This window comes from Urocitellus parryii, chromosome 7, assembly GCF_045843805.1.
Source record: "Urocitellus parryii isolate mUroPar1 chromosome 7, mUroPar1.hap1, whole genome shotgun sequence".
NCBI lineage: Eukaryota > Metazoa > Chordata > Mammalia > Rodentia > Sciuridae > Urocitellus > Urocitellus parryii.
The window spans coordinates 125,905,076-125,927,135 of record NC_135537.1 but is presented as its reverse complement, the minus strand read 5'-3'; the positions used below and the strand labels follow the sequence as shown (position 1 = coordinate 125,927,135).

The following is a 22,060-nucleotide window of genomic DNA, read 5'->3' as shown; positions in this document are numbered from 1 at the left end:
AATAATACCAAAAAATATGTTTTGGGTTACAGTCAATGAACACTTCAGACACAGATACAATAGGGAGTGACTCAACCAAGTTTATTTCAAACAAAAGACACTTGAAGTTAACTTTTTTACCTATGTGAGCTCACTGGCCCTCTATGCCTCCCCTTCTGCATCAGGATACCTGCTCTAGAACCCTAATCCTCAAGGACTGATTTGAGGTTCTTCCCACAAGCAATGATTGCAGCCACTTGGTTAAACTCTCTCCAGGGAGCATTTCTAAAACCAACCTCTAAGTGAAACTTTGCAACAGGTCCAAAAAAAGAGATGGCCTGAAACAAAAAAAAACAAAACTAATCTTTCTTCTGATAAAGAAGCAAGAATTTAAGCCACTGTAAAATCTGATCCAGAGGTTGATACATCTTCCAATCCAAAACCATGTCCAGGTTCTCTTCCTCCCATCCATGTAAAGAGAGAACAAGATATCCTCTTAGGAATGCTGTTCCTCCAGGTAGGACTGAGCATTTTTAAAATAGAGCTGGGGACACACGGGGTCTGAGCGAGCATGGCTACTGAAAAGGCTTCTTTCCTAAGTGGGATCTCTGATGTTTGTCAAGGCTTGAGCTCCAGCTGAAACTTTTGCCACAGTGGGAACATTTATAAGGTTTCTCTCCTGTGTGAACCCTCTGATGTCTATTAAAGTTCGACCTCTGAATAAAGCTTTTCTCACAGATGGGACATTTATAGGGTTTCTCTCCTGTGTGGATTTTCTCGTGGTGGCGCAATCCTGAGAAGTCACTAAAGCCTTTCCCACAGTAATCACATTTACAGGGCTTCTCTCCTGTGTGTGTTCTCTGATGTTTCACAAAGTCTGAGCTCCGCAGAAAGGCTTTTTTGCAGATGGGGCACTGAAAGTATGTCTCTCCGGTATGAGTTCTTTGGTGAAAAACCAACTGTGAATTCCTATAAAAGGTTTTCCCACACTCCCTGCAGGTGGGGAGTTTCTGGGCCATGGGGGCTCGAGGCTGCCCCTTCTGACTGGCCTCTCTTTTCTCCTCCAACCACATGGCAGACAGTTCTGCTGGAGGTGGATTTGGCATAGACTGACCTACTTGCTTCTCAGAACTCCTTCCATGAGGAGAGAGTTGTTCCCCTGCCCCCTCACCCTGAAGGTTTTCTGGTGCCTCAGGAAGATTTTCCCCTTCTCCAAAGTGTCCAGAGTCATCTTCACTGAAGAAGTCCTTCAAGGCAGGCTGAGGAAGTGCCTCACCCAAGGTGTGACATGAAGCAACCAGTGGTTCCTGGTCCCTGTGATTTTCCAAGTTCAAGTTCTCTTTGTCGTTCTCTTGTCTATCTCCTGAAAGAAAATTTGAAATGGTTCAATGTTATGCCCTGTTTTCTAACTCATCTCTCAAAGAAGGGGTCACCAGAAAATATTCTTCTTACCAAGATAGCATTAGTGAGACAAAAAGAAAACTGTCACGCAGCCTGATGCTCCACACTCGCTTCAACTGCACTGGATTCAGGACTATGTGTTTCAGCTCTAGAGCTAAGAACTTCTGAATAGCAAATGAGGGCTCACAGCAGGCTTTTCTGACCCCTCCACAAATCAGCAGCAAGCATTTCTTAAGGGCCAGGAAAAGTATACTATGCACCAGAAGTACTTTTAAAAATGATCTTTAAAAGAATTTGGAAGGAGAAAAAAGTATATACAGGAAAACCAAATCAACCTCAATTGTATTAACCAGATAGAAATGAACATATGCTTCCTCCCAGACTATTACTTAATCTATTGTAAATGCTATTTCAGATACAGATGATATTATATTATATATATAGTCTATATCTGGTTATGTAGCATTTAAATTGTAAATAGTAGTACTCGTCAATTTAACATGGATTCCCCCATTTGCAAGTAATTCAAAAATTCATGAAATTCATTAAGATGTTATTTTCCTATGGGTGCAATGCAACAGGACTTCAGTGTAAAAGTAAATTCTTCAGTCTTTGCTTGAATCCAGTATTTACATGTGCTTTATTTTAGAGATGAGTTCTCACTCAACTCAGGCTAGCCTCAAACTCAGTGATTCTCCTTCCTCAGCCTCTCAAGTAGCTGGGACTATAAATGTGGGCCACTGTACCCAGTTACCTATGCCTTATGAACTCACATAAGCAGTTATATTTATTTTCTCATAATGTAGGTTTTCAATTATTTACTGCTTACAGATGCATATGATAAAGATTTTTATTTTGGCTGTAGGATTTTTTCAACTTTTATAAATTATCCCTTAGATCTAAAGAGGCTGTTTAACTTTCTCTTTCATGGATTCATGTCTTTCCAATTATCTGCCAGAGATTTAGGCTTCTGCTACAGAACTAGGACTGAACTTGTTTATCCTCAAAGCTTTAGAACATGTTCCACTCAAATGGCAAAGGTACTGTCACTTTTCTTTTAAAAAGACTTTATAAATAGCATCTTAAAGAACTGAGTAATGGCCCATTAGGAAGGTGTCATAATAAACACATGAAGTATTTAAGAATCCTCTTACTGTGGAAATCTATGTTGTTTATTATGTCTTTGCTACTATAAATATGCTGTGATAATCACTTTTCTTCATAAGTTTTTGCCCACAATTCTGCTTAACACTTTAAAGGAATTCTTCTTCAAAGTGGAATTACTGTGTCAACGGGCATGAATATTAAAGCTCTTGACACCTACTGGCAACCTGATTTCCTGAACAACTCTGGCATATTCTAGTATGTGAAACAGGGCAGAGGGGGAGCTGAATAAAGACTCAAATATTCAATGCTTTTAAAATATATGCCATAGGGCTGGAGATGTGGCTCAGCGGTAGCGCGCTCGCCTGGCATGCGTGCAGCCCGGGTTCGATCCTCAGCACCACATACCAACAAAGATGTTGTGTCCGCCGAGAACTAAAAAATAAATATTAAAAAAAAAATTCTCTCTCTCTCTCTCTCTCTCTCTCTCTCTCTCCTCTCTCACTCTCTCTTTAAAAAAAAAAAATATATGCCATATATAGAGGAAAGGGGCCAAGTAGAGGGAGAAGGAAAGGGAAAGGGGAATACTGGGGAATGATGTTGGCAAATTATATTGTTATATTTTGTGTGTATACAAATATGTGTCAATGAATCCCACTATTTTGTATAATTATAATGCACCTATAAAATATGAAAAATAAATATATGCCATCAGTGAAAAATGCATTTTCATTGTTTTAAATTTTAAATTCTTAGTTATGAAAGGATATATATTTTTCATATTTATGAGCTATCCCAAACCTGCTGTCCATTTCTTACTATTAAGTTATTTTTCTTATTAACCTGCTTTAACTTTTTCTATATTAAGAAAAATAACATAGAATGTCATTTATCTGTCATGTTCCTGAAAAATGTTTTTCTTCAGCATAGTTACCCTGATTCCATTTGGGGTTATTTTTATGTATAGAAGTTGTGGGGAATTTTACTTTTTAAAGATACTCAAGCCAATCAATCTTTTCCTAAATATTTTTTTCATCACTTTTATACTTATAAAAAATTGTCTTATCCAGTCACAATAAAAATATTCACTCATTTTTTTCTTCTTACTTTACTTTCATATTATATCTTTTAAAACTGTATTTCCAACTTATTTTGGTATAATACATTATGGTTTGGATATGAGGTGTCCCCCACAGCTCATGTGTGAGACAATGCAAGAATGTTTAGAGGGAAAATGATTGGGTTATGAGAGCTTTAACACAATCCATGAGTTAATTCTCTAATAAGGATTAACTGAGTGATAACTGTAGCCTGGTAGGCTGCAGTGCACCTTTGGGCTATATATTTTGTACTTGATGAGCAGAGTGCTCTCTCTTTCTCTGCTTCTTGGTGTGATGTCTTGAGCTGTTTCTCTCCACCACACTCTTCCACCATGATATTCAACTTCATCTTGAGCCCCAAGGAATGGAGCCAGCAGTCTATGGACTGAGACCTCTGAAACTGTGAGCCCCCAAATAAACTTTTTCCTCCTCTAATTGTGCTACTCAGGTCTTTTGGTCACAGCAGCAAAAAAAGCTGACTAAAAAAGACATAAATAAAAACTAAACTCATTATTTTTCCCAAGCATCTTTTTATTTCCAGTCCTACCATTAAAGAACAGCTTAGAAGTAAAGCAAAGGTACATGTACAATACATGCCTAGCATGTGCAAAGTCCTGGGTTAGATCCCCCAAATTAAAAAAAAAAAAAAGAAAGAAAGAAAAAGAAAATCTTAGGTCTTAGTTGATGCTTTAGCGAAGAAAAATAGTTAATTAGACTACTGGGGCCAAGAACTGCTTCTTCCATCCTTTCCTTTTCTTCTTCTAGGGTTCTGGGATTTATTACATATGTAAAAGTGTGTGAACAGGGATGGGAGTGTATGTACTGGTTAGATAACTAAGTTTTGCACAATTGCCATGTTTTAGAAAAAGCATAGAAAGCAAAGGGTAACTGCCATTTTACAACAGTACATTTTACAACAATACATTTTACAACAGTACATTTTACAACAGTACATTCAAATTTCTTCTTCCCCAGTCTTAAAATACATGACTAATATGAATTATTTAATGACTGTTAGGTATGAAGAGATTAAAGAAAACATGTTTCTCTGTTTATTTTATTTTGCTGAGGGTAGGTGGTTAGTAGTTACTATATCCAGAATGAGAAAATTCTAGTTACTTTGAACCTTCTTGCTAGGATTGACAATAATGGTTGTTATAAAATCTTTTTTTATGGAGTTCTCCCTATATCTCTACAGGTCCTCAATGTGTAACTCTTAACTCTGAGAAACAAAGCTATCACAAGAGACAAGACTGATGACAGCAAATCCAATGTGTGTGTGATCTTCCTTTCATGATTAAATATATGAATTAACAGCCCTATAGCCAGAGAAAAGGACACTTAACTTTGGATTCAAACCAGACTGGCCCAATCAGGCTAGGTCTAATCAATGGAATAGAAACTAAAGTCCTAATACATCCTCTTCCACCTTCAATTTAAGAACAGGAAATAAGAAAGGGCTCCACAGCCATGATAAATCACTTACCTACACAAGTGAGTCGTGGGATCTTCTCACTGACATGAAGCTGCAGTCCTGTCAGCTCTTCCCCATATACTGTTGAATTAGTCAGGTCAGGTTTAGTGTTGGAAATGCCTGTGACAGAAAGATAAGCATGTGGGCCTTCATGAATGGGGATGTCTGGGAGTTCGAGCTATTTCTCAAAGGAACACCCCAACATGAAGGGAAATGTGAAGGCTCCAAGACCACTTAGGGAAGCTTACATGAGAATACTGCATGGAAAAGATTAAGACACCAGTTTTCACTATTAGACCAGGACATATGTAAAGGCCACAAAAACAAGAATCTGGACAGGTAACTAGCAGACCACTGTCAGGCTGGTGCAAGGATCGTGATAGAGATTTCGCCAGTGGTTATTCTGAGGCAGTGTGATTTAGTAGGAAAGAGCTTGGACTCAGAGCCAATCACAATTAGTCCCATCTTAATTTGGCACTTAAGAGCTCTGTAACAATGAGCAAGTGCTGAGCTGGCACTCACTTCCATCATCTTTAAAGGGAAATACCCACTTCATAAATTAAAGATGTTACTGTACATAACTCTCACAAATGTTCCTGGAATACAGAACACTTTCAATACAAGGAAGTTCTGACTATAACTCTGCAACTAGCTCCAGTTCCTGTGTCTCTAAATGACTTCCTTTACCCACAGAACTTAAATTTGAGCAGATGTCTCTGAGTGCAAAGAAAATGCCTAACAGTTTTCCATCCTTTCCATCTCCCTTTGTCAAAGCTGACCCATGCCCTCACCTCCTGAGACCATTTTCCCATAGGTCTCCAGCATGAGATCCCAGTATTGCTCCTTTTGACTGGAATCCAGGTGTCTCCAGTGCTCCTGGAAAAAATACAATGCTGTCACTCCAATGAAGGTGTTTAAACCTGCATTTCTTTCCTATAGGAAAGCTGACAAGAATGGAATATGCTGTGGGATTCTACTCATCAGCAGATCTAATAACTTAAGGGAGAATGGGTCAAGAAACAAACAGGGAAAGAGGAAAATGACAATACTTCACATCAGTATTTTTTGTTTTGGTTAGAAAACACTTAGGGCTTAAGTTCTGGTTTTGTGGGAGACTGCAGGTATTTAAGAGTGGAAAACATACAGGAGAAGCCTTTTCTATACTGTTCCTTTTTTTCTTAACTCTTTCAAGTGCTTATAGTATGAGTCTGGCAATAGAAACTGATATATTCATTATTTAATGAAAATTCAAGAAGGAAAACAAAGAAATTTAAAAGGAACTTATTGGGAAAGCAAGTAAAAATCAGTGAAAATGTGAGAAGAGTTGATAGTGAAGCCAACTGTTTTGTAAGCCTTACTCTGAAACAAAAATTGGTAGATTCAAAAGACAGATGTTGCAGCCATTCACCCCTGGAATTTCTCAACAGTTCTGTATGCACAGCCTAACACCAAATTAGTTTTATTCCTAGTCAGGGGAAAACCGATATGTTTTCTGGAGCAAGGTATCCCTCTATTATCCACAAAGCAGCCTTCTTTTCCCATGGAACCAGACTAGAAACAAAATTGGGAATGCCACCCAACTAGGATTTACTTTTAAAAATTCTAATTTCAATCTCCCCACTATGAAGTAGACCATTGGAAACTCGGAATGATTAGCACCCATCCTTTGGAGTAGAATATATTGGGCTTCAAGTCCCAGCCGTGCTAATTTCTAGTTGTATAACTTCAAGCAAGTTACTTAACCTTTTAGAGTTCTGGTCCTCACCTAATGACAGTACTGAACTTAAAAACTTGTAGGGAGGTTTGGAAGAAACAAGACAGTGTCTACTGTTTTCAAAGCACATCATACATTTAATTTATAGCAATCATCAGTTTATTAAATACTTATATGAGTATGTATATATATGTATAACACACACACACACGTATTTGATTAATCATCACCTCTACTAGCACTAAACTCAAGAAAAGGACTTGGTCCTACTCTCCATATATTGTCAGGCTAAAATAAAGCTCGCAGACCAAGTCCTCAGTAGATGATATATTATTACCATTCTCTGAAGTCTCCCAGACTCATCCCCAGACTTTGCAGGAAAACTAAGGAAGGGATTCTGTTTATTTTCAGGGACCCTTAAGTTTATGGCCAGTCTTTATATTGTAATAAGCCAGAGGCATAAATGAGGAGAGGAATGATGAAGTCATCTTCCTATCACATACAATATATATATCCCTCAGGAATGGCATTCTCATCCTGAAGTAAATCTGTCCTAGTCATCAAAGAAGGTAGTGTTATGGTTTGGATGTGAAGTGTTCCCCAAAAGCTCACATATGAGACAATGCAAGAAGGTTCAGAAGAGAAATGATTGTGTTGTAAGAGTCTTATTCCAATCAGTGAATTAATCTCCTGATAGAGATTAACTGAGTGTACTGAAATGGTAGGGTGTGGCTAGAGGAGGTGAAAATTGGGGTATGGCCTTGGGGTACATATTTGTATCTGGCTAGTGGAGCTTCTCTCTCTGCTTCCCGATCACACCTGTGAGCTGCTTCCCTCTGCCACACTCTTTCATCATAATGTTATTCTTCTTTTTTTTTTAACCAAACTATCTTTACTGTTTACAGTAGTAAAGGGTAACATAATGTACAAATTGTGAACAAACAACAGAGCCAACAACATCCCACCAGAGCCCATACAGCAAAACAGGAAATGAGGACATTTCTGCAAGATCTCAAGCAAGCAAGGTGATGGGTCACTGCCAGGGGACTATAAAAGGCAGAGGATGGCCATCAAGCAGCAATGGATCCTTACAGGACGACAGGCAGAACTATGAACATTTTAATTGGTATAGATTCCCAAATATCTCACAGAACTGGATTCACTGTTCTAATGCATAATTTCGATACTTATTTGGACAGTGGCAAAGTAAAAATCCATAAGAACACTAAAGTCACCTTTCTGTGGGTTTCTTTTGCAACCACACTTTGAAGCAGCTCTTTATAACATAATTGCAAATTCAGTGATATTTCATTTTACTTTATATAAAGACCATAATTATCTGTTAGAAGTAAATCTGAGGCCACGATACAATTACCAAATAAGAAATATGGTAATTATTTCCTAGTTTTGAAAAGATAAAAGCTGGTTTTGGTTGTGCCAATCATTGCCCACATAACCACACCCAGGCACTGAATGCAAAGGTGTCATCCTGGGCCTCAGACCCAGAGGGAACACACTCAGGAGCAGAAAGCACTTGGGCCTTATTACTGAAGGACTTACTTTGTTTTTTACCTTTGAAGAAGTATTCCAGTATTTTGCCTTCAACTATACCATATGCTTGATAAAGTCTATCATTTGCAGCTTTTAGAATAATGCGCCTGGTGGAATTCTACCCCCAACACTCTTCCACAGATGCACAGTGTGAACATGAGCTCTCCACGTGATTCGGACAAGTAGCTCCAGCAGTAACCACTACTCCAGGGGTGAGAGCCTGGCCACAGACTGAAAGCCAACATTTGGCCACAAGTTTGAAGGAAAACATGTTTTGAGAGGGGCAATGAACAAAACCAAGAACAAAAGCAAACCCAAAACCTTAAAACTCATTTCACAAAGAGAACAATGTGATTGGCCCAATGTAAGCTGTAGACTCGTCCCTGCAGAGTTTTGAGCTGCACTTGAAGTGCTTCAAGGATCGTTTTGGTGACTGTCCTTGTCTTTCTCGGACTCCCCTGTGATCAGCATGGTCGCTCACCATTCAATAACAAATGCAAGGAGGATGGCGGGGTGTGGGGTGGTCCCTCTGGAGGCCATGCCTCCCGTCTGCTGCTGGAACACGTCGATGGTGTCCTCAACCTCCACCTCCAGCTGGGCTGGAGTGTCTGTTTCATTAATTGGTTGCCCATCAAACCTGAATCTAATCTGTCTCATTGACAAGCCCTGCCTCTTGAAGTAGGCCTTCATCAGCTTGCTCAATGGGGTGTGCCTCTTGATCTTGAACTGCACCACTGAGCCATCCTGCCCCACCACCTTCAGGTTGATATGGTCATTCTCCGTCTTCACACCCTCCTTGGGCTTCTCCTCGGGCATAGCTGCGCAGCGACGGCAGCGAGACACAGAGGTGGAAGAGGCAGTGCAAAGCGAGTGAGTCACACTCTGGGCCCCGGCCGCTCTCCACCATAATGTTCTGCCTCATCTCAAACTCCGAAAAAGGGATCTGGCCTTCTATGGACTAAGACCTCTGTAACTGTGAGCCCTCAAATAAACTCTTCCTCCTCTATAATTGTGCTGGTTAGGTCTTTTAGTCACAGCAGTGAAACAGCTGACTAAAACAGGTGGAAATGACTCAAGGAGAAAGGAGACACCAAAAAGTCTTGAACTAGAAGATGCTCAGCCAAAATAATTTTAAAGGAAAATCTGAATCTTTTAGTGTGGAAAAAAGGCAGGAAGCTAGAACTATAGCTAGAACCACATTTTAAAATATTTTTAATTGTCAATGGACCTTTATTTTATTTTTTTATATGTGGTGCTTAGAATCAAATCCAGTGCTTCATACATGTTAGACAAGCATTCTATCACTGAGCCACAACTCCAGCCCTAGAACCACATTTTTAATATGAATTTCAATTTAAAATGTTTAAAAGTCTGCACTAAGCCAGGGATACTGGTGCATGCTTATTATCCCAGTGATTGGAGAGGCTGAGGCAGGAGGATAATAAGTTCAAGGTCAGCCTCAACAAGACCCTGTCTCAAACTAAAAAGTAAAAAGGATTGAGGATATATAGTTCAGTAGAAAAGTTCCTCTGGGTTCAATCCCCCATACCAGTTAAAAAAAAAAAAAGTATGAGCTGCTGGCAGTTTATTTTGTTAATGCTCTATAAATAAGGCTATTTTAATAACCTCCTGAAGATAACCAGCCTGAGCAAATCTTGCTGAAAACAGGAGTCCTTAGTCTTCATGGTCAGAACACATGGATCCTCACTTCAATGTTAGTAAAGAAAAGGACACAGCCACCAAACTCAGTAATGTCTGACTGGATGTCCAGCTTGCTCAAGAAAAGGACTTGGTCCTACTCTCCACTGCCTGTGACACAGTAGGCACTCAACATATATTGTCAGGCTAAAATAAAGCTCTCAGACCAAGTCCTCAGTAGATGATATATTATTACCATTCTCTGCAGTCTCCCGGACTCATCCCCAGGCTTTGCAGGAAAACTACGGAAGGTATTCTGTTTATTTTCAGGGACCCTTAAGTTTATGGCCAGTCTTTATATTGTAATAAGCCAGAGGCAGAAATGAGGAGAGGAATGATGAAGTCATCTTCCTATCACATACAATATTTCCCTCAGGAATGGCATTCTCAGTCCTGAAGCAAATCTGTCCTAGTCATCAAAGAAGATAGTGTTATGGTTTGGATGGTAGTGTTATGATTTGGGCCTATTCCATGGGGACAAGAAGAATCATCAGTAAAAGACAAAAAAGGATATAAGCCTCAAAGCCCACAAGGGTTCATCAGTTTATTCAAAAGCCAGAAAAGTTACTTTCAGGAGTCTCTGAACAGTGTACCTCCAGCTTAAAGTGACACACTTACTCAAGGAGCTGCCAAGATGCTCAAGAGTATGAATGAAGCCCCCACTTGAGACACAGAATGCAAATACTAGCCATCTTGCTCTTTTCTCATATTTAGAGAGAAGGAAAAAAAGTCCAATTTCCAAACAGCTCTATTTTTGTGTGGAAATAGCACCATCTTGTGGATTGACAAGACATTATGACACCTGACTTCACAAGGAGTGCTCCTATCCTATATGTTTGAAAAAAATATCTGGGAGGTAAATGCATCCATCCCTCCAGTCTAGATGAGGGTCCAACTTAGTCATGGTTTCTGATGATAAAGTACTATTGTGTAGTGATAGTGACCCCACTTCATTATTCTAGTATTATTCACAAAGCTTCTAATGCCTGCATTAGATCAGAAGTAATTATTTATATTTAAAATTTCCTTCAAACTTCCAATGAATTCATTAAATATCAAGGTTTTTCCTGAGGCAGATAATTGTTTTTAGTTTGGGGGAGGGATGTTGGGATTGGGTGTGGATGATGTTTGTTTGAGTGGTTCATAATCAGTTACTAGCTCCACGTAGAAACATGTATATGTATATGTAATTGTCAATAATGAATTGGTGCTGCCAAGTATTCTGATCTTTTAAAGTTCTCCATAACAGGAAATGGCTAATATCCGTGTACTCCACTAGTTAAAACATGTTAATAAGTTATATATGACTGTCATAGGTATACTGTATGTAAGAGGCAATAATCCTCCATGCCTGATTGAAATATTTCACAGAATACCTCATTCATTCATCCATCCATCCATTCATTCATTCATTCAGCTAGAGATTAAACCTTTGTTCTCATGTACTCTAGCACTGAAGTATATGTCCAGCATCCCAAATCTTTTTCACCAAGTAACCTCCTGCTTAACATCTTGACTTGATTTCTGGAACCCTGATTCACTAAAAAAGGCATATTCCTCTCCTGCCACCTCTTTGTTCTCCTTCGCCAAAGATAAACTGCAACACTGGTATTCTACTTTCTAAGTCTCTCAACCCAGAAAGCTGAAACTCAAACCCTGGTCTAGATATGGCATTAAGGACCACCTATTACTTATAGCCTTCTCTATTTTTGCCTTTACTCTGAAGTACTTCCCAAAACTAGTCCCAAGAAGAGCACTTTCAAAATTTTAAACAATATTTCAACTGAGATGTATTGATTCCTGAAGAATTTTTTAAATCAAATACAACTTTTCAAAGTTAGTAATTACATAATCAGCACCACATAAAAATAAACAATTACACTTGTCCCAGAGACTTTGTTTTAAACCCAGAGTAGAGTATCAGGAACTAGGTTCTCTTTCTGCATTGAACAACTAAAAAGGGAGACAAAATATATGAAGTGATGGCTTCCAGATGTCGCACATTAAGCAGAAAAGAGGTCCCTGAAGGCAAGCAAACAAACTGGGTCCTATAGTTGTCCACACATAATTCCTGGAGAACCCAGGCAGCATCACAGAAAGGAGGAACCCGAGTGGAGCCAGGAGGCCCCCAGAATTAAGCAGAAGGAGCTCAGAGTCTGAAGAGGTCACTGTGGTTAGCGTTAGCAGGGCTACTTAAGATCAGAGACGAAGAAGCTGTACAAAGAGGGGTTGAGAGATCTACAGAGGGGTCCCCCTCAAGTCAGAGAAAAGGATCACATGAAAGAATCAGAGGGAACATTCCTCAAACTCACACAGCTACTTTTACCAGCTAGAGTGGAAAACCCAGTAGAGTAAGAGGTAGTAGGCAGAATACTCAGAAGGCTACTGCCACAGAAGGGGGTAAAATTAACCCTATATTAAAGGCTTTTCTGGTTCTATAAAGTAATCCCACTTAGCCAGACATGGTGATGCACATCTGTCATCCTAGCAACTTAGGAAGGCCGAGTCAGGAGGATTGCAAGTTCAAGGCAGGCCTCAGCAACTTAGCAAGACCCTATCTTAAAATAAAATTTAACAGGGCTGGGGTATAGCTCAGTGGTAGACCACTCCTGGTTCAATCCCTACTATGGCAAAACCAAAAAACAAAAACTAGTAATCTCCGTTAATCCAAGTTTCACTTTCCATGGTTTATTACTCATAGTCAACTGTGGTCTGAAAATATTAAATGGAAAATTTCAGAAATAAACAATTCGTAAGTTTAAATTGCACATCATTCTAAGTAGCAAGATAAAATCTCTCACAGAACATGAATCATCCCTTTGTCCAGCATACCCACATTGTACACACTACATTTAGTAACCATGTTGGTTATCAGATCCACTATTATGGTATCCCAGTGCTTGTTTTCAATAACCCTTATTTTACATAATAAAGGTCCAAAATTTAAGAGTAGTGGATATGTCAAAGAGAAGTCATAAAGTGCTTCCTTTAAGTGAAAAATACGAAAGTTTTCAACATGATAATTTTTAAAACTCATATGCTGAGGTTGCACAAGTTATGGCCACAGTGAGCAGAAAATATGTAGTCATTCACCTCATTTCATCTCATCACACAGGTCTTGAGTCATCTCACATCACACTACGAGGGTAAGAACAAAACAATAAGATATCTGAGAGACCACATCCAGATATATTTTATTACAATATATTGTTATAATTGTTCTACTTTATTATTAGTTATTAACCTCTAATCTTTCCTGATTTGTAAATTAATCATAGGCATGTTAAGGATATGAAAAAAAATTATATATGGTTCCAGGAATCCACTAGAGGTACTGAAGCACATCTCCTCCAAATCAGAGAAAACCACTGTATAACAAATTTTGTCCAACCAAATTACTGCATCCCAGAGTGAAGCTCAAGAACACTTATGGAAATACAAAAATATCCACTATCCAGGCTAGGAATGCAGCTTCACAAGCTCAAAATCCTACATTCAATCCTCAGCACACACACACACACAAAAAAAAAACATAAATAAAGTTAAAATTAAAATTAAATAAAACTAGTGAGAACTGGGGCTGTAGCTCAGAGGTAGAGTGCTTGCCTTGCACATGTGAGGCACTGGGTTCAATCCTTAGCACCACATAAAAAAAAACAAATAAAATAAAGATATTTTTTAAAGTGAGAATATATTAAGGTAAACAAAAAACATATACTATATGCAGAACGATGAAAATAAAATTAAGACATGATTCCATTGTATATAAAATCTGAGAAAGCACAAACTAATGTGCGGTAACAGAAAGTTAGATCCTTAGTTATCTCAGGATGATGTGGGAAGGCAAAAAGGGACAAGAGAGAGGAAACTTTACAGTGTGGTGGGTATATTTACTATACTGATTGTGGTCATGGTATTAGGACCAAATATGATGTCAAAACTTTCCAAATTGTACATTTTAGATATGTGTAGTCAGTTTGCTAATTTTATTTTTACATAAAGTCAGCGAGTCACCTGTTGTACATTAGAAATAACCATTCAAATTAAAATGACTCCCATGAAAACTATACTAGGAAATAAAACAGATTTTTCTTTTCTTTTCTGTTTTGTTTTTGTTTTGTCCTATGTTACCCATTCTCAATTCTTCTAACTCAGGTTCCTGAATAGCCAGGATTATAGGCAGGTGCCACCACACCCAACCAAGACAGTCTTGTCTTAGCATAACCTAAAAGTAATAAAGAGATGACCATACTTGGGTAGAGACAGGATTTGCCAGATTCCTTTACTCAAGATGAGAATTAGGAAACATTCTGTCTTAAGTAAAAACACAGAGTTCATTCTATATTTACGATAACTTTACAACCAGGCCTTCCTGTTTACTCCCCTTCAGTAACTGTACCCCTGGCAATCCTCCTGCCCTTGAAGCCTGGTTCCAGGGAAGAGAAGCAGGGACCCAGCTCACCTGAGGGGCTGCAGGGAGAAGTGCAGCTCCAAAGTCCTGGTCTCTAATGAGCCTTTCCTCAGGTTGGGCAGGAAGCTGGGAAGCAGCCAGAGCTGCAGTGAGAAAAGGAAGTTTTCAGAATCTAGATGTTTTCCTTAACCACTCTCCAGAGAGTACAGAAAATAATCCCCACAAATTAGAACAATCCATTCTGCCATTTGAATTTCAGAATTTGTGTTTACCTCCTAACAAATTCCCCCACCAAACTTCCAGTTTTCTTTCTTTCTTCCACTTTTCCGTCCTCAAAACCAAAATCCAAATGGTCTGGCCTCAACACAAAGTGGTTTAAAATACAAAATTGAATCTCCAAGTCAAACTGGTACATGTAAATCTACCTTTTCCAAACTTTCAGGGACACCATATCATTTCAACTAACACTAGGCCTACTGACCACAATCCCTAAATTTCTCTAAGACAGCACCACACACTACCATGGATAACTGCTCCTCACCTAATTCTGGTTCCACTTCAGATTCCTCTTTCACCATGTGACTGAGCAGCTCCCGAGGTCCTGTGGATGTACTCTGAAGTCCCAACTCTGGAGGTGCCACTTCAAGCTGGGGCTCCACTTCACCCACTTGGCATATGGCGGATTCCTTCTTCTCTGATAAGATTTCCTGTCCTAGAACTTGAATGCTGATCTAGAGAGCAGACAACACTAATTAGCAGACAACACTAAAGGATGCAGAGTTAGGATTTCTAAATATGGAGCAAGCCTCCTATAACAGACTGGAAGATAGTCTTCCTAGAAGATATGGAATAAGTAGAGAAAGAGAAAACAGCTTCTACTTTTAGTCTAGCAGGAACCAATGAATGGACTATCAGAAGAGACACTAAAAGCTAAGGCCTGAATCAGCCTAGGAGACCTCTAAAACATGCCACTATATTGTTTCTACTAGACATTCTCCACCAATTAAAACTCAGGTGTTTTTTAATAACTCAAATGTTCTAAACATAGAATGGGAAGGGAAACTTTATCTTCAATCCCCAATGGCTTAGCGTTGAAAGTCACAGAGTCAGAATTAGGTGAGGTATGAAGAAATGCAGATGTGGTATAAAAAACATAATTAGGCCAGGTCTAGTGGCCCACACCTGTAATCTCACTAATTGGAAGACTGAGGCAGGAGGATCACAAGTTCAAGTCTGAGGCAGGCTGGGAAAATTAGTGAGACCCTGTCTTAAAACATACAAACAACAACAACAACAACAAAAAAGGGGGGGCTGGGGATGCAGCTCACTGGTAGAGCATCCCTGGGTTTGATCACCAGTACCATAAAAAGAAAAAAAAAAAATGGTCTTTGTCCTTGATTCCTGGCATACGGCTCCTAGAACTCTGTAAGTTCCTAAAAGAAATGTCTTTTGTTATTCATAATGGCCTTGTCAGCCATACCAGAAGTTATGCCAATGAGTTAACTATTAGTGAATCCTAGATAGCTTCAAGATGAAGGTAGATTGACAGAGAAACTAACCATGTGAAGTTTAAAGAATTGAAACTTCAATGCCCCGATATCCTAACTTCTGGAGAAAGGAAAGAAATTGAAGATCTTCAATCACCAATGGAAATGATTTAATCAATTGTGTAGAAACAGTGAGACCCTCATAAAAACTTTTTTTTCTTTTTGTTTAACTTTTTTTTAAGATGGAGCTTTGTTTTATTTATTTATTTATTTATTTATTTATTTATTTATTTATTTATTTTTATGTGATGCTGAGGATCGAACCCAATGCCACACACATGCTAGGCAAGCACTTTACCACTGAGCCACATGCCAGCCCTCATAAAAATTTCTTTTTGTTTTTTAGACCTTTGTGTCTGGTTTATTTCATTTTGCATAATTTTTCCATCTTGTAGCATGTAACAGAATTTAATTTCATGGTAACAGTAAATAATATTTTATTGTATGTGCATACCACACTGGTTTATCACTCATCTGTTGATGGATATTTGAGTTGTTTTCACCCATTACTATTCAAATAATGCTGCTATGAACTTCGGTATTCAAGTGTCTACATTGTTACACATTTTCAAAAATCCATCATTATCATAAAAATTTCTTAATGCTGGAGCTCAGGGAGCTTCCACGTTGTTGAATTGACTGAGATATTATTAAATACACCAGGAGAGGGGAGGGAAGGGAAACACCCCATGCACCTCTCCCATTTGGCTGCTAGAGAGTTGTATCCTTTGTAGTAAACTGGAAACAGTAAGTATAGTGATTTCCTGAATTCTGTATGCCATTCTAATTATCAGATCTGAAGAGGAAACTGTGAGAACTGCCCAATCATAGCCAGATTTTCAGAAGGACAGCTTATGCCTGGAACTTGAGACTGGCATCTGAAGTCGGGGAACAGTCTTGTGGGAGTGGGCCTTGCATGGGTGGTATATGTGCTAACTCCAGATAATGTCAGAATTGAACTGAAATGCTGAATGCTCAGTTTGTGTCAGAGAATCAGAGAACTGGGTTTTGGTGTGGAAAATCCCACACATTTGGTGTCATAAATGGTATCAGAAATAAGACAATATACCAGATGAGCATCAGAAAAGCTCTGTGCTTCACTCACAGATAATAATACTTCTGCTTACCCACTGCCACAGTCTCCGCGGATCTCCTTTTAAGCTCTCCACAAGGGTCACTGCTTCTTCTCCACTGCCTGGACACTGTTTCCGCACCCACATCTGGATCTCTCCAGGGAGAATGGTCAGAAACTGCTCCAACATGAGAATCTCAAGGATCTGCTCCTTGGTATGAACCTCTGGCCGCAGCCACTGGAAACAGAGCTTTCGAAGTTGTCTGAGAGTCTCGTGGGGCCCAGACAGCACTTGGTAACGAAACTGTCTGAAGAGCTGGCGTGCAGTCTCAGGGCTGGAGAGCTCCCCTTGAGGGGCAGCATCTGGTCCAGAGAAGGAAAAGTCTTCACTCCTCGACAATGAGGGCAGCAGGCCTAGGGCCTGCCCCAGGTCAATGGGCATTGTCTGGCTTCACAAGTTCTTTTAGGAGAAGTGTTTCTGAGGTGGGATTGTCTCTGGGAAGAACCAAATCCTCTCAGGAATGCTAAAGAGAGGATGATACTGAGTGCTACACAGAGGAGAAAAACACATTTTCAAAAAGAACAATGCATATGCCCTACCTGAATAGCCCTATGGTCAATCATGGGTCTTTTGAAATGGCTCAACATATACACTATTCTATTTTGAAAGATGCAAACTTGAAACCTCAGAGCAAACTTGATACTATTATCTAAATAGCCAGCATTGCCCTGATGTTGTGTAATGTTCTCCCTTGGTCTTCAAATGTCTAGACCATGTAAAGAAGGAAACGCACTACATAAGCATTTTCACTATTGGTTTCCAGGTAAACAGCTCTTCTGCAAAACATTTCTGTATCTGCAGGTTATAAAATGAAACTGGACAAAGACACTCATGCCCTAGGAATATAGGCTGAAAGGATGAGCTGTTTCCATAACAGATGAACAGGCACCCTCTGCTTCATGCTCCCACTATGATACATATACCGTGCCACCACATGCCAAAGCAACAAGGCCAAGTGACCATAGGTTGAAAACTCTGAAACTGTGAGCCAAAATAAACCTTTCCTCCATCTAAGTTGTTTATCTCAAGTATTCAGACACAGTGATGAAGAGATGACTAACATAGAAATTCAGAAGATAGCAACTGAATAGCAGTAAGTGACAAGGTTAATATTAATATATTTAAGCAGAGTGCAGTGGCACACATCTGTAATGCCAGCAACTTGGGAGGATGAGGCAGAAGAATTGCAAGTTCAAGGCCAGACTCAGAAACTTTGTGAAGCCCTAAGCAACATAGTGAGACCCTGTTTCTAAATAAAAAACAAAAAGTCTTGGGCATGTAGCTCAGTGACAAAGCATTCCTGGGTTCAATCCCCAGTAGAAAACAAAAACAAAAAAATATATACATAGAATATATATATTCTATGTATATATTAAAAGGATCAGTAACTTCATATTTCATATTTCTGGTTAACTTTCATGCAGGTATTCCTAACAATGGATTAGTAATCAGTCTGTAAATGTTATGAAGGAGCAAAAAATCATCAGTCCTCCATAATACTAATGGCAATAATCAAAACACACACACACACACAAAAAAAGTTACCTGGATTTCTGGTTGAATCAAAGATCAGTACACAATTATAGCTTTTTTAATAGCTGCATTTTTCTTGAGGTGTAATAAGCAACATTCTTCAAAAATAATTCTTCCTTATCAGAATATAATTTAAAAATCAAAAAAGAGGAGGATTGCCCCATAAGCTCTTGGGATAAGGGTTAGATTGCAATCAGTATGATGAAACTGCAAGGTTTAACAAGGAGCAGTTGTGACAGTGTTAAAAGCAAAAGACAGAAGCCAATTGATAATGAGAGACACCAGAGTTTCAACAATCCAGAATGGAAAGACTCCCTTAACACTTGTGTTAGTCAGCTTTTCATCCCCAAATACCAAACACAAACAACTTGGAGGAGGAAAGGTTTATTGGGCTCATAGTATCAAAGGTTTCAGTGCAAGGTCAACTGGCTCCACTACTTTGAGCTTGAGATGAGGTAAAGCGTCATGGCAGAAAGGCATGCTCAACTCATGGCAACCGGGAAGCAATATCAAAAACTGCAAATACAAACAGACTAAACACTCAAATTACAAGACAGAGTTTATCTAATTGTAAAAAGCAAGACCCAATTATATGCCATCTGCAAGAGACAATTTAAATATAAAAATATGGATAGGTTGAAAATAAAAGGATGAGAAAAAGTCTATGCAAAGAGCAAACATAGGAAAGTTGATATGGCTAGTATGTGACCAAGACAAAGAGAAAAATATAGTCATTTCCTTATGAAAAATAATTCATGAAAAATAAATAATTACTGTGGCTATACTAGTACATGTAGATGTCATATGAAGAGAAATAAAAAGACTATTTCAGGGCTGGGAGTGTAGTTTAACAATCCAGTGCCTGCCTAGCATGCATGAAGCCCCAAATGCAATCCCTAGTTCTAGAGGACAGGGGGTGATATTCCACTAGAACAAATAATTCAAATCATCTAGAACACATAACCCTAAATGTGTATGCATCTAGTAACAATTCTAAAGGACAAATCTTCAGTGTGAGTTGGAGATTTTTATACCCTTCCTCAGTAACTGATAAATATGCAAAACCAAAAATCAATAAGGATATAGAAAATGTGAATAACATTATAGCCAACTAATTAATATTTATAAGACACTAGACCCAACAACTGCAGAATATACACTGATTTTTGCATAATAAACACTATCAAAACAGATCATATGTATAATTAAATTTCAAAAGACTGGAAACTTAAAGTACATATTCTCTAGCCACAGTGCAATTAGAAATGAATAACAATATTTAGAAAAATCCCAATTTATGGGATTTATTAAAATAACCCATAGTCAAAAAAGATACAGAAAAGAAAATTAAAACACATTTTCATAACAAATGATAATAAAAACAGTATCTCAAACTTTCTGGAAAGCAGCTGAAGTATTTCTTACAGGGAAACCTACATTCAAATATCTTTAAAAAAAAATGAATGAGGAACTAGGAGCATAGCTCAGGGCTACAGTACTTGCCTAGCACGCTCAAGACCCTAGGTTCAAGCCTCAGCACCACTTTAAGAAAAAAGGAAAAGCGTAATATATGTATTTCATAAAATAAAATTTTAAAATGCTTATGTACAAAAATCCTTCACTATCTAAATGAATTTGGCTTCTGAGTTTTAAATAACAAGTGCCAAGATTTCAAACAGCAAGATACTGATGTGTAAACTTATTCAAATTTAGTTGTTTCCTGAATTATGACAGCAATTTAGATAACATTTAGGAGAAATGCCATTAAGGGGGAAACTATACATCTTAAATAATATTTAAATCTGGTGTTAATTAATACACACTATTATAGTAGTAAGAAAAAGTTTCACTTAATAGAGGGCTTATGAGTTTATAGCCCATCGACTTCCGGAGGATCTGCTCCCATTAGTTACCAAAAAAAACAAACAAAAACACCTAAATTACCTACCACAAATGCATACTTGTTATTAAGGCTTTAACAAATCAGAATTTTTAAATGTGCACCTATATATAAGCATTCTTATAAGTTACATGGTTACACATATAAGTAACCATTTGTTGAGCAGCTATTATTATCCGCTATTAGACTCTGCTCACGTTATTTCTGATCTTTACAATCACCCTGCAAGGTTACCTATTAAAGTTCACAGATCTGGAAACTTGGAGGCTAACAAGTGAACCAAATTCTAACCTAGAAAGTGCTAAAGCCTGCGATTAGGGGAGGAGCACTGCCAACGTTTGTTAATTGGGGAGGCTGGGGGGGGGCACTTTGGGGGTTGTCATAAATGGATGGGGGCAGCTACTGGCATTTAGTGCCTGGACTGGACGGTGCTAACCAGTGGAAGGGTCTCCACACCCTGAGTCCTCTGACCCCCACCGATAGCACCCTGATGAGAAAGACCCTAGGCTACATCAGGTCGGTAGCCCTCCTCCTGAGACTCATTTTTCAGTCGTCCGTGGAAGGCAGCAGGGACGTTTTCCGTCCCGGCACACAGACCCGGCAACACCCCCAGGAGCCGGGCCAGGTCAGGTTGCATGCGTGTCCCCCAGCACCCGGAGTCTAAGTACAGCCCGGGCGGCCCCTCCCCCGCCCTGGCCGCGAGCGCGCTCCCTGGCGCACAAACGCGCGCGTCCGCAGATTCCGCCGCCGTTCCGGGTGGCCCGCCAAAGCTCTCGCTGACGCCGGGAAAGCCAGGCCCGACACGGAACGACCAACAGCCGGGCCAGCCCAGCCCAGCCCACGAGCTCACCTCGGCCCGCGGCGCCGACTCGGGCGCACTTCCGGGAGCTGGGCAGCTGCGCGCGCCACCGGCGGAGAGCGACGCGCGGCGCCGGAGTGGGGCGGGGCGGGGTTAGAGGGGCGGGGCCTCGGAGCCGGAATTGAGGTTGAGGCTCCGATTGGCGGCCACTGAGCCACGCCCCATGGCCTCCAGCCGCCGCCCAGGATCTAGGCTGCTGTCTGTCCGCAGCAGAGCCTACGCTGCCAGTCTTTCCTTCCTCCATTCATTTAAGCTTGGTGCCTTCCTCCACTGCTCTCCAGACAGACGTCTCTCGCCTACTCTGTTCAAGGCAGTAGGCCAAACACTGCGAAGTCTCCAAAGATAATTCTGTTGCCTAGCGCAGACCCCTTTGCTCAGTCTCTCTTCCAAAGATGACATTTGCCATTATTCATGGTTTTTACCCCAGAGTCTCTCGCTCCTCTCTGCTATTCTTGCCTCAATTGGCCTTCCTGGAGCATTTAAGTTGCCCTAATCTGTTTTGCTTCTCCTCCAACTGTCATAAACTATGTGTTTCTTGGATCTCTCCTTCCACTTTTCATTCAGTGTTGCGCTGAAGTGAGGTGCCAAGGTCTCTTGCCACTTGTGTCTCTCTCCTCTTTCTCCTCTACCCGCCCCTTCTCATTTTACTGCAACAC

At 39.7% G+C, this 22,060-nt stretch overlaps 1 protein-coding gene and 1 pseudogene across 3 annotated transcripts; both read right to left on the bottom strand.

Moving 5' to 3' along the window:
* Positions 1 to 125: 125 nt before the first annotated feature.
* Znf18 (zinc finger protein 18) lies at positions 126 to 21,457 on the bottom strand. Of its 3 annotated transcripts, none has more exons than XM_026390524.2 (7): positions 21,396 to 21,457; positions 17,107 to 17,599; positions 14,974 to 15,163; positions 14,484 to 14,575; positions 5,850 to 5,934; positions 5,071 to 5,178; positions 126 to 1,342 (listed from the first exon to the last, which is right to left on the bottom strand). In XM_026390524.2, exons 2-7 carry the CDS (start codon positions 17,491 to 17,493, stop codon positions 555 to 557), a joined length of 1,650 nt encoding a protein of 549 aa, XP_026246309.2. In that variant the 5' UTR covers positions 17,494 to 17,599; positions 21,396 to 21,457; the 3' UTR covers positions 126 to 554. The 3 variants fall into 3 exon arrangements, with proteins under 3 accessions (XP_026246309.2, XP_026246310.2, XP_026246311.2); XM_026390525.2 differs by having other exon boundaries at positions 17,107 to 17,575; positions 21,396 to 21,419; XM_026390526.2 differs by lacking the exon at positions 21,396 to 21,457 and adding an exon at positions 18,658 to 18,677 and having other exon boundaries at positions 17,107 to 17,575.
* Positions 8,808 to 9,139, bottom strand: LOC113184055 (small ubiquitin-related modifier 3 pseudogene; annotated as a pseudogene).
* Positions 21,458 to 22,060: the final 603 nt, after the last annotated feature.